The sequence below is a fragment of the Lutra lutra genome, chromosome 17, assembly GCF_902655055.1.
Source record: "Lutra lutra chromosome 17, mLutLut1.2, whole genome shotgun sequence".
NCBI classification, from domain to species: domain Eukaryota; kingdom Metazoa; phylum Chordata; class Mammalia; order Carnivora; family Mustelidae; genus Lutra; species Lutra lutra.
In genome coordinates, this window is record NC_062294.1 from 41,113,549 (window position 1) to 41,125,675 (window position 12,127).

At 48.4% G+C, this 12,127-nt stretch overlaps 1 protein-coding gene across 7 annotated transcripts in view; it reads left to right on the top strand.

The window, feature by feature from the left end:
- The window catches only part of TDRD12 (tudor domain containing 12), a 66,921-nt gene that overhangs the window by 49,525 nt on the left and 5,269 nt on the right, over window positions 1-12,127 (top strand). For 6 of the 7 annotated variants that reach the window (XR_007123867.1, XM_047711098.1, XM_047711100.1 and 3 more), the window contains 4 exons: window positions 5,227-5,414; window positions 6,139-6,349; window positions 8,004-8,096; window positions 9,966-10,138. Coding sequence is in view for 6 of the 7 variants with exons in the window: in XM_047711098.1 (XP_047567054.1) it covers window positions 5,227-5,414; window positions 6,139-6,349; window positions 8,004-8,096; window positions 9,966-10,138 (665 nt within the window). In the remaining variant the exon portion in view is untranslated. Of the gene's footprint in view, window positions 1-5,226; window positions 5,415-6,138; window positions 6,350-8,003; window positions 8,097-9,965; window positions 10,143-12,127 lie in introns of all 7 variants that reach the window. The other variant, XM_047711101.1, reaches the window with a different exon arrangement.

The following is a 12,127-nucleotide window of genomic DNA, read 5'->3' on the forward strand; positions in this document are numbered from 1 at the left end:
GATCCATTCACCTATTGAAGGACGTCTTGGTTCCTTCCAAGTTTTGGCAGTTATGAATAAGGCTAGGAGGAATATTCGTGTGGAGGTTTCTGTGGACACATGAGTTTTCAGCTCACTTGGGTGATACCAGGACGTGTGATCGTTGGTTCGTATGGAAGCCTGTTTTGGCGGCACCTTTTGCATTCAGCCAGCAGAGAGTGAAGGTTCCCATCGCCCCAGGCCTCGCCAGTATTTGATGTGGTCGGTGTTTTGGATTCTAGCTGCTCTAGCAGATGTGTAGGGGTGTCTCGTTGTTTTAAATTCCCTGCTGGTGCTGGGCATCTTTTCATGTGCTTGTCACTCTTTTGTCTTCTTTGGTGAGTGGTCTGTTCAGGGTTTTTGCCCATGTTTTAATTGGGTTGTCTATTTTCTTATTGTTGAGTTTGAAGGGTTCTTTGTAGATTTTGGACACCAGTCCTTTATCAGAAATATGTTGTGCAAAAATTGTCTCCCAGTCTGTGGCTTGTCTTTTTGTTCTCACTATATTCTTCTGTGGAGCAGAAGGTTTTTGTTTGTTTTTTTGTTTTGTTTTGTTTTGGTTTTGCATGCCTATAAACCTTTATTTACAAAGACAGATGGTGGGCCATATTTGGCCCATGGGTTGTAGTTTGCCGGCCTCTGATTGAGAGGGTAAAATCCCAGCATTGAAGCTATCACGTACAAAGTTCCCTGTGACCTGAGTGTGTCCCCCTTAATGATTCTTTTTTTTTTTTTAAGATTTTATTTATTTATTTGACAGAGAGAGATCACAAGTAGGCAGAGAGACAGGCAGAGAGAGAGAGGAGGAAGCAGGCTCCCTGCTGAGCAGAGAGCCCGACGCGGGGCTCGATCCCAGGACCCTGGGATCATGACCCGAGCCGAAAGCAGAGGCTTTAACCCTCTGAGCCACCCAGGCGCCCTGATTCTTTTTTTTTTATTTTAAATTTTTATTTTTTTAATAAACATATAATTTATTTTTATCCCCAGGGGTACAGGTCTGTGAATCGCCAGGTTCACAGCACTCACCATAGCACATACCCTCCCCAGTGTCCATAACCCCACCCCCCCTCTCCCGACCCCCCGACCCCCAGCAACCCTCAGTTTGTTTTGTGAGATTAAGAGTCACTTATGGTTTGTCTCCCTCCCAATCCCATCTTGTTTCATTTATTCTTTTCCTACACCCAAGCCTCCCATGTTGTATCTCCTCTCCCTCATATCAGGGAGATCATATGATAGTTGTCTTTCTCCGATTGACTTATTTCACTCAGCATAATACCCTCTAGTTCCATCCATGTTGTCACAAATGGCAAGATTTCATTTCTTTTGATGGTTGCATAGTATTCCATTGTGTATATATACCACATCTTCTTTATCCATTCGTCTGTTGATGGACATCTAGGTTCTTTCCATAGTTTGGCTATTGTAGACATTGCTGCTATAAACATTTGGGTGCACGTGTCCCTTCGGATCACTACGTTTGTATCTTTAGGGTAAATACCCAGCAGTGCAATTGCTGGGTCGTAGGGTAGCTCTATTTTCAACTTTTTGAGGAACCTCCATGCTGTTTCCCAGAGTGGTTGCACCAGCTTGCATTCCCACCAACAGTGTAGGAGGGTTCCCCTTTCTCCGCATCCTCGCCAGCATCTGTCATTTCCTGACTTGTTAATTTTATGGAGCAGAAGTTTTATTTTTTATTTATTTATTTTTTTTTTTAAAGATTTTATTTTATTTATTTGACAGAGAGAGATCACAAGCAGGCAGAGAGGCAGGCAGAGAGAGAGGAAGGGAAGCAGGCTCCCTGCTGAGCAGAGAGCCCGATGTGGGACTCGATCCCAGGACCCTGAGATCATGACCTAAGCCGAAGGCAGCGGCTTAACCCACAAGCCACCCAGGCGCCCCTGGAGCAGAAGTTTTAAATTTTAATGACGTCCAGCTTTCCAGTTGTTTCTTTCACGGATCATGCTTTTGGCCTGTCCACAGGGTCATCACAAAACCCAAGGTCACCTAGATTTTCTCTTTTGGTATCTTCTTCATCTGCTTTTATTTGGGGATCTGTGGGTAATTTTGTCAGGTCCATTGCAGAGTATATCCCTGGTGTTTGGGGGGTTTTTTTGTTTTTTTTTTTTTTTAAAGATTTTATTTATTTATTTGACAGAGAAAGATCACAAGTAGGCAGAGAGGCAGGCAGAGAGAGAGGAGGAAGCAGGCTCCCCGCTGAGCAGAGAGCCTGATGCTGGTCTCGATCCCAGGACCCTGAGATCATGACCTGAGCCGAAGGCAGCGGCTTAACCCACTGAGCCACCCAGGTGCCCCTGGTGTTTGGTTTTACCGTCTCATTGCTTTGTCTTTGGAGATTCAGAGAGAGTCAAAACATGTGACACTTCACCGCGGCCACCGTCCCAGACCCTCTCAAGTCAGACCCCCACTTCTGATTGGCTGTGTTGAGGTACAGTTTGCATACAATAAAAATCACTATTTAGAAGTGTATAATTTGTTGAGTTTTGGTAAATACATACAATCATGTAACCACCACAATGAAGATACGAACATTTTCATGACCCCAGAAAGGTGTCTCCTGGTCCCTTGCGGTCAGTCCTCATCCCAGCCCCCACTCCCGGCAGCCACTGGACCTGCTTTCTGCAGAAAAGAGCTTTGTCTACTAGATTTTCATATTAATGGAATCATACAGTATGTCGTCGTTTGAGTCTGATTTCTGTTACTCACCTGTATTGTCTTTCTCGTGTTGAGCAGGATCCCATTACGTGCATGTGCTGGGGTTTGGCTGTCTGCTCGCAAGTGGATGGACATTTGGGTGGTTTGCAGTTTCTGGCCGCTCTGAATGTCTTGTGTTACAAGTCTTTTTCGACCTACGGCTTCATTTCTCTTGGGTGAGATGTATTGGAAATGCTGTGTTGGAGAGTGAGAGAGAGAGACAGTGTGTGTGCACGTGCATGTGTGTCTAAGAATCTGCCCAACAGTTTGTGCCACTTTACATTCTCCCCAGTGCTGCATATGAGAGTTCCGGAGGTCCATGTTCTCAACATGTGATATTCTCGGTCTTTACTTTTTGCCACCCTGTAGCATTTGCAGGGATATTTATTTGCATTTCTCTGATGATAAGGAATCCTGGGCCTCTTTTCACGGCTTGTTTAGCCCTTTGTATCTGCATTATAAACTCTGTTTGTAGTTCCTGCCCAGTTTTTAATTTGGGTTGTTTTGTTGAGTTTTAAGAGTTCTTTGTAGATTATGGATATGCTTAGTCAGATCTATTGCAAATATTTTCCCGCAGTTGAAAAGCAAAAGTTTTTAATTTTGATGAAGTCATTGTCGTCTTCATTTTGTGCTTTTCATGCCATAAGAAATCTTTGCCTACCCTAAGGTTGCAAAGATTCTTCCCTATTTTTTTATTCTTAAAATTTTATGGTTTTGCATTTAGGTCTATGATCTATCTCAAATTAATATGTGCGTGTGTGTAAGGAGAAAGTTTTTCCCTTATGGATACTTGGTTGCTCCAGTAAAGACCTTTATTTCCGCCTTAGTTACCTTGGCACCTTTGATATAAATTTAAGACACCATATTTGTAAATTCTGAATTCTTCATTCTAGTTCTTGGTCTCTTTGTCTACCCTATGGGGTACACATTGGCTTGAGTGCTATAGCTTTATTCCTGGAGACTGGTGGGGACGTCTTCCAATTGGCCCATCCTCTTCAGTATCCTTCTGACTAACTATTCCTTTGCATATCCATAGAAAATTTCAGAATCAGCTTGCTAGTTTGTATTTAGAAGCCTGATGGGATTTTGAGTGGCTTTGCATTGAGTCTATAGTTCAATATGGAAGAACTGACATTTTAACAATACTGAGTCTTGTCCATTAACATGGTATACCTGTCATTTTGTATCTAGGTCACCTTTAATTTTTCTAAGCAATGCGTTCTACTTTTCAGTAGACTGATCTTGTCCTTACCATGTTAAGTTTATTCCTAGCCTTTCATGTTTTTAGATGCTAATGTTACTTTTTTTGAACTTCATTTTCTGATTGTTTAAAAATGTAGTTGATTTTTGTGTCCTTGTCTTATATCCTGTGACTGTAACAGAGTGATGTACAGGATGGCTTGTGAGAGTGGAGTGAAAACAGGTGGGGTGCAGGGGGTGGTTATGGCTGGAAAGGGACTGTCCCGTGTGTCCAGGACCAGGAGTTTTCTGGGCACATTTTGGGTTTTTGTTCTGGGATAGTGAGTGGAAAAGATGGCGACAGGTGCTCTAGAGAAGGTAAAATGCAGCAAAGTACCACAGGGCCTTTAGGGATTATGGGCAGGGAGGCATCTCTGAGGTGTCAGCTGCCCCAAGGGTCAGAGGATAAGAATCCAGCCATGGAAGACCTGGGTCTTCTGTTGCAGGGAGAGGAAGCAGCGAGTCCCTGAGGTAGGCGTTAACATGGTGTCTTGTGGCACAGGGCAGGGCTTTTGGCAGTGAGAGTGGGGGAACGGCAAGCAGGGGGGCTCAAGGGTGCCACAGAGGAGGGCTAGGGGCTGTCAGCCTGAGAGATTGATCACGAACGGTGACCTCACCCTTGCCTCCTGGCCTGCTTGCCTCCCAAACAGCACTGCCCCCTCCGCCCTCCCAGCAGGTGACTCCTCTGTCCTGGCCTCTGCTAGGGCAGCTCACCACTCCCCACCTTCACGCAGAAATGCCTTCTCCGAGCTTTTGTTAACACATGAGCACGCTGACATTGCCCCTCAAACACCAGTCACCCTGCGCACACTTGACTGTGAAGAGTTGTGTTCCTTGACCACACGCTAGCTGTGGCCCATCTCGTATCCTAGCGTGGCTTATCTCGTATCCTAGCGCCTCTTGCAGAAAACACTGCATGTTACGGGAACAAAGATCAGAAAGAGCTCAAGAGACAGGGATGCTATTTATGAATGATTTTTGTTAAGTGCAGTTAGGGAGTAAACAAAGAAACATTTATAATTTATAAAGAAGTTTTAAAATAATAAGATTAATAAAAAGTCTTCCCTTAGATTTAAAGGGAAACCGCATCCTCTGTGGGTACAGGAGGGTGGTCGTATGGGTCGGCTCGCTTCCTGGTTCATGTTTCCATCCCCAGTGGTGTGCTTTGGGCTCTCAGGCCAGGGGCTAATTTCTGCAGATAGCTTTTCAGCTTAGATTGAGTTTATTTTCTGAATATGTTTGTTGATTATTTTTCAGATAATACCCTTTTATATTTTGAATGCAACACATTACTTTGGTCGTATAGTTGACAAACAGATGGATCTTTATGCAAGTCTTAATGCTGAAATGAATGAGTATTTTAAGGGTAACAGCAACAAAATGACTGTTGAAAAGGTGGAGAAACTTGGATTATATGGATTAGCAGAAAAAACACTTTTTCACAGGTAAAAGGTCTATGTATTTCATCTCTAAGAGCTCTGAAGTATGGGCAACTCTTAAGTGGTATCGAATCCCTGTTTGCATCCGTGCCCATCTGCCCTGGTGTGCACGGACACCCCCGGGGGGTGGTGGCAGTGGTGCTTCCCCCCCCGCCCCCCGGCTCCCAGCTGCCTGGAATGGTTCTGCAGCCGAGACTTGTCTCACCCTGGGCTCCTGAGCACAGAGCGCGGAAGGCAGGGTGGTTCTGGAGCCGTCCCTCTGCCACCTCCGTGCACGCCTCCACCTCCCCTCGCGCTCCCAGGATTCCCGTGAAACGGGTCCCTCTTACAGCAGAGCAGGCTGAGTCGCCGTGCGGTGACATGGGCTGTGCCGCGTGGGCTCCGCCGGGCAGCCTGCCTCGGCCCGCTCACCTCCTCCCCTGCCACTCCCGGCTGCGCTCCGGGGAGCCTCGATTGAGAAAGGTGGAGACTTCACTTGACTGAGTTGATTTTCATTGTGTTGTCCGATAAAGGGATCTTCTCTAGTCAAAAGTACTATACATTTTTTATACTTCTCTATACTTGAATTAAGTAAGCCCTTCTGAGTGTCCTTGAGGGCTCGAGCTCATTTTTATTTTTATTCCCCACGGGAAAGAACCTTGTGGTTTAGAGTTTCTCTAATGAGTAGGCGGAAGCGAGGACGATTTTCCTCTGGGATCTCTGGGACACTGAAGCAACAGGTGTCCTCCAGGGTGGAGGTGCTGGAGATGAGCCAAAAAGAAGACACCTGGGCTGCGGACAGTGTCCTGGTGAAGTTCATAGATGAAGGCCGGACCGGACTTGTCACGAGAGGCCAACTGCTGTATCTCCCGGAAAATTTCCACACTCTGCCCCCGCAGGCGGTGGAGTTTATTGTTTGCAGAGTGAAACCTGCGGACAATGAAGTTGAATGGAATCCAAAGGTAAGTTATTTTGGCTTTTCGCACTTTGTTGACTTTCAGAATATGCACGGAATTGAGGTTCATTTAGAGTATTGAGTTTGGGTAAGTTGCCCCATGTTCCCAGCCTTGTACGGTGGCCTTGTCATCGGTAGTGCGCACAGTCCTCGAATCGGCCTAAGATGCGCATCGCGATGAAACGAGTTGGCTGTCCACTTGAGAGGAAACAGCATAAGCCCCAAGTGGACACCCCATCAAAGGGGAGCAGAGGCCAGGTCGTTTCCTTCAGGTTGGGAAGGCGGGCAAGGGAAGAGAGCACAGAAAGGGCACGTCCTCTAGGCCCTTCAGGATGTGTGGCTAGAATGTCCCCACGTAGACTAGATGAGGCACCGCAGGTGGAGAGAGCTCACAGTATGCAGGAGAGCCGTCCTGGGGGGCTCACGTGGCTAGCCAGCCAGGCAGAGACCCAGACCACACAGCTGGTCCTGCTGGTCAGCAGAGCCATGAGTCATTTTCCCAATGAAGTGCTTGACTCTTTAAAGGAGGGTTATGTTTCAGATAATCCGGTCAGTAGGACGTGAAGTGAGCCATTATAGTTGGCAAAGGAAAGGTAATAAACAAGGTCAGACATGGTCCAGGGAATGAACAGGTGAGTGTTTGCACAATACGGGATGAACTCACAGCACTGCTGCTAGCGGGTCCGTAAACATACTCTTTTTTTTTTTTTTTTTTTTAAAGACTATTTATTTATTTGACAGAGATCACAAGTAGACGGAGAGGCAGGCAGAGAGAGAGAGAGAGGGAAGCAGGCTTCCTGCTGAGCAGAGAGCCCGATGTGGGACTCGATCCCAGGACCCTGAGATCATGACCTGAGCCGAAGGCAGCGGCTTAACCCACTGAGCCACCCAGGCACCCCCGTAAACATACTCTTTACTAAGTGCAAAGTATTTACGGAGTTTCCGTTGTGGGCTGGTGCCACTGGGCTCTGGGGATGTAGCCATAAGCAAGAACGTTGTGGTTCTTGTCTCCAGGAAACCTTTGGTCTGTCAAGATAATCACTACAAGACAGAATGAAGATGTGGTGGGTACTCAGCCATTTTTTTATTCTGAGAATAAAGAAAATGAGATAAAGGTAAAAAAAAAAAAAAAAAAAAAAGATAATCACTACAAGTATTTCTTGAAAAGGGGCCTCTAGAAATGAGGCAGGTTTTCCCCATGCCTGTCCTTTCAAATGACTGTGCAAGAGATGGAGGCAGCCAGCTCCCTCCCGTCCGCTTTATGCGAGTGCAGATGGGCCTGCGGGAGAGGAGAGCAGCCACGGCTCGGAATGAGGGACATGGAAGCCCGGGCCCCTCGGCCCCAGGGTCTCTTCCGCCTTAGTGAGCTTCCAAAGATGGACTTGTGGACCATTCACAGGGGAGAGCAAGGACACACGGCCGCAGGGGGAACATCCAGTTTGGGGGTCCAGAGGTGCCATCTGCCTCTGTCCTTACTCAGCATCCCTGTTCATGACCCTTGTCCATGCAGCAGCACGATGGCCTCTGTGACCTGCCTCCCGGGGTGGGAGGGAGGCTTAAGCAAAATGCATGGCAATGATTTTTGCGAAACTCTGCAGCATAACCAGAATGAGATATTCTCCTCAGGCTTCAGAGAAATTATCTCAGTGGTTTTCTCCTAGGTTACTAGGTACATTCATCATAAAATAATTGGAAAATTGCATGATGCCAAAGTGATACTGGCTTTAGGGAACACAGTGTGGATCGACCCAATGGTGAGTATGCAGTTTTTTTTTCATTTCTTAAAAAGATTTCTTTCACTTAGAGGGGGCACATGAATGGGGGAGGGGTAGAGGGAGCAGCAGGCTTCCTGCTGAGCAGGGAGCCCAAGGTGGGGCCCAACCTCAGGACCCTGAGATTATGACCCGAGCCCAAGTCAGATGCTTAACCACCAGAGCTACCCAGGCACCCTGAGTTTTGAAAGAAATCTGGTTTTGGATGGACCCCTAAAATTATTCTAATTTGTGGCTTGAATAATGGTTTGCCTCAAAGAGGCTTTGGGAGCGTGCTGTGTGTTAGGGGGAGTTGTTTTTTTCCATGTTATTTGGGTCATGAACTTGGTTGCTGGGTTTTTTGTTATTGTTTAAGGGAGTCCTTTCTTTGTAAGACAACCAGGGAGACAAGCTCCATGAAACTCCCCTTGTTACATGTGACAGTCTCTGATGCGCACTGTTCTGTTCCACGTTCTTTTAAGCGTTGGTTGTCCACCGCTAAAACAGTGTCACCGTCCCTGTCCACACCACTGGGGAAGGCCTGTGTCAGAATGGGAGTCCCTGCATGGGATCAGTCACATCGAGGACGCCAGTCCTTGGGCTTTCGGAGCTCAGTTTTGTTAGTTTTTGGTGTCCACCTCATTCTTGCTCCAAGTATTTATTGAGCACCTGCTGTGTGCAAGGTCCTGTGTGGTACTTGGATTCTCTCCGTGAACAGAAACTCCGACCCCATGGAGCTGGTGTAGGGCCACCAGGGCTGAGTGCCAGACCGGGACGTATCAGTGGGGCCTCCGCGCATCCCCCTCTCTGGCTGCTCACACCCCAAGAACTCCACTTTTCAAGCAAAAGTTCTGTTCCATTGGACTTAAATCTTAATCAGTGTCTATAACATTTGAAAGAGTTCAGTTCATAAAGTTGTTTTGCCGGAAGTTATTTTGATGAAATTGGAAAAGCCTTAACACTTACAAAGAGGAGTTTGAGTGTAAGACTTAAAAGTGTAGAAGAGAATGATTTTTAATGGAGAAGATAAAGATTGCCAATACAGGTCAAATGAAGATTTGGGGTCTTGGGTTATATAATAGCCAATATTCTTGTTCTCTGTTGGAGGAAAAAAAGTGGAAACTGAGCCGAGGGAAGATGCTTAGCCAGCTGAGCCGCCCAGGTACACCAAAAATGGAAGCTCTATTAAGAGATTTTTAAAATAATAGCTCAGGAAATAAGCATGAAAAGAAACTCACTTGGCATTGCGTTTAGAGTAGCGGTGTCAATGGCCCAGTGCGGGGGAGACAGACCCCCGGACCGCTCGGCCCTCAGTTTGAGTGGAGAAAGCCTCTTCTGCCATTCCCAGACGGGCACACATTCCCGGGGTTCACTTAGGAAGGTGCTCCGGCTGGTCTCGGCCTGGCTCCCCTCCTGCTGCCGTGAAAGGGATGCCCAGTCCTGGGTCTGCACCTCCCATCAGCGGGAATCACAGTGTTGTAGAACCTCCTGTTTTGTGTAAATTAAGAAGGATGAGAATATTTTGGTTGCAGAAGAACCAGTGGAGGAAACCGCAGAGAACGCGGGACTTAGGGCTGTGGTGTAGGCCCCTCCTGGCCATTGACGTCTCTGAGCCTTGGGGCCCTCCTTGTTAAGAGAGGTCTAGGAATTCTGTGGGGGGCCCCAACTCCAGCCCGCGTCATACCTCGGCAGTGTGGGAGTGGGCTCTGGAGGAATATCACATCACCTCAGGAAATCAGCGGGAAGCCGCAGGGGGAGCCCACATGCGCCCAGTGTGACACGGTGAGGTCGAGAGGTCACATGAGTGCATTTTCCATTGATTTGAAAGTTCAAAGTCTGATTGCTGCAAATGGACTTTCTCTTTGATTCAAGGTGCACATTACAAAACTTTCAAACTTGAAGACCTCTGTTATTGATTATAACGTTCGTACTGAAATTCTGTCGATGGGCATGGGCATCGACAACTCCAAGCACGTAGAACAGCTGAAGACGTTCCGTGAGGGAGCTAAGATGCCGCCCGGTGAAGAAGGCCCGAGCCAGGCCCTGTGAGTGAGTTTTTTGTCTCCCTTTTGGAAGTGCCAGTTTTGCGGGACTAGAGCTCAGGAGTTGAGAGACTTTGTTGTTGTTGTTGTTGTTTCCGGAAGTTGAGTAGGTTCCTGAGTTTTCATGTTTCCGTCCCTGAGTGTCCGTCATTTCCCAGATTCGGGGAATCCGATTTTCATCTGTCCTCCCATGCACAGTTCTGGTTTGGACGGAATATTGTAAAACCAGCCCCGAGTGTGTGGTTGCACCGTATGTCTTACAGAGTATTTGCGTTCGCTGTTGACGGATGCGCAGGAAAGCACTTGTGTAGTAGGTGTGGTCCGGTGCGTGTTCAGAGCGCAGAGGCCGACCCTGGTGGGGAGCTTTGTGGGGGTGGCGAGAAGTAGCTGGTTTCTGGATGCGTTTCTGGGGGGGTGTGGTCTCAGGGCTGCCCGCTGGCAGCTCTGGGTCCTGACAGCCCGGACCTGGATGAGAGCCCGAAGGTGTGAGTGTCAAAGTCCGAGGGCTGAGCCCCAGGGACCCAGTGTGGGGAGCCCCAAGGGGAGCCTGGGAAGGAGCGGCAGTGGCGGCGGAAGACGAGGCCGGGGAGGGCAGACACCCCGGCGGCAGGAGAGGGGCTGGCTCAGAGCAGGGAGCCAGGGGCCTGCCGGATGCCACCGGGAGGACCGACCAGTGAGCATGGCGAGCCGGGCACGGGGTCAGCCTGGGGCCTCTGGGGACTGATGAGCACAGCAGAGTTTCAAAAAACATGGCAAAGGTTAAAATACTTTAGTCTGAAGTTAATTTTTATCTTAATGAATTTGGATGCCTGTGGGATTAGGAGACAAGTCCATTTCTACACATTTTCAGGAAACAAAAATTGCTGCACGCTTGTTTATAAGATACTCTTTTAAAAACAAAGATGTCATTAGGGTTCAGTAGCTTCGATGACCATGAGGCTTGGTCAGTTCTGTGAAACACGGCAGCTGTACCTGAGCCCCGGCTCCGTTCTGCACCGGCCCTCTGCACACTCGGTTTTGCGTGTGTGCAACAGCCTGTCCCCGGCGGGCACACGCACAAGGTGGGCGAGCAGAGGACCGCGCACGAGGTGCAACAGATGGAGCCTGCCCAGCAGAGACTCCGGTTCAGGAATAGATTGAGGAGCCGCGGTGGTGGTCGGGACCAGAACGAGGAGAAAGGCGCCGTTCTTCCAGCAGGCTGGGGAAGAGGACAGATCCTGGGGATGGGAAAGCTCTGGAAGCCACCAGGGCTGGGTGACTGACAGATGGTGTGGCTGGTATTGCAGAGCCCTGGGCAGGAGGGTTTTGGCATGGTGGATGGTGTCACAGTGCTGGTATGGGAGGAAGAGATCGTAAGTTGGTTTGGGACACATCACATTGAAGGATTACGGAAAGCATAAGCCTGGAGCTCAGGAAAAGCAGGTGGGGAAGACTTGTTTGCTGGGAGTGGAGGAAAGTCACTGTTTGGGAAGTATGTGATGAGGAGGGATTGAACCCCAGTGGATGAGGGTGTGGTGGGGGAGAGAGAGCCGTGGGGGAAGAAAGAAGGGGTTGGAGGGCCTGGGGCTGAACCGTGGTAAGAACGGGGCCTGGGGACGAGTCCCTGCCTGGGTGGTTGGAACACGAGACGCGGTCTTCACCATTTGTGGGGTGCCGCTCACAGGCTTCATGTGTGTTGAGCCGAAGTCCCCTTGGAAACCCCCATGCACACCCCCCACGCCATAGGTATGGGTATGTGTGCGTGTGTGTGTGTGTGTGTACGCCCGCACACGTGCATGTGTTTGTATGGCCTTGCTCCTTTAGGCTTGAATCCTCTCTGAAAGGATGCACACAAAATGAATTACGTTGTTGCCCATGAGAAGGCAGTGGCGGCGGCTGGGGAACAGAAACTAGAGGGAGATTTTTCACTGTGTAAGACTTTGTCATTTATTTTTTTTAAAGACCTTTTCATTTATTTCAAAACACTGAACCACATGAAAGTGGCTATCTGTT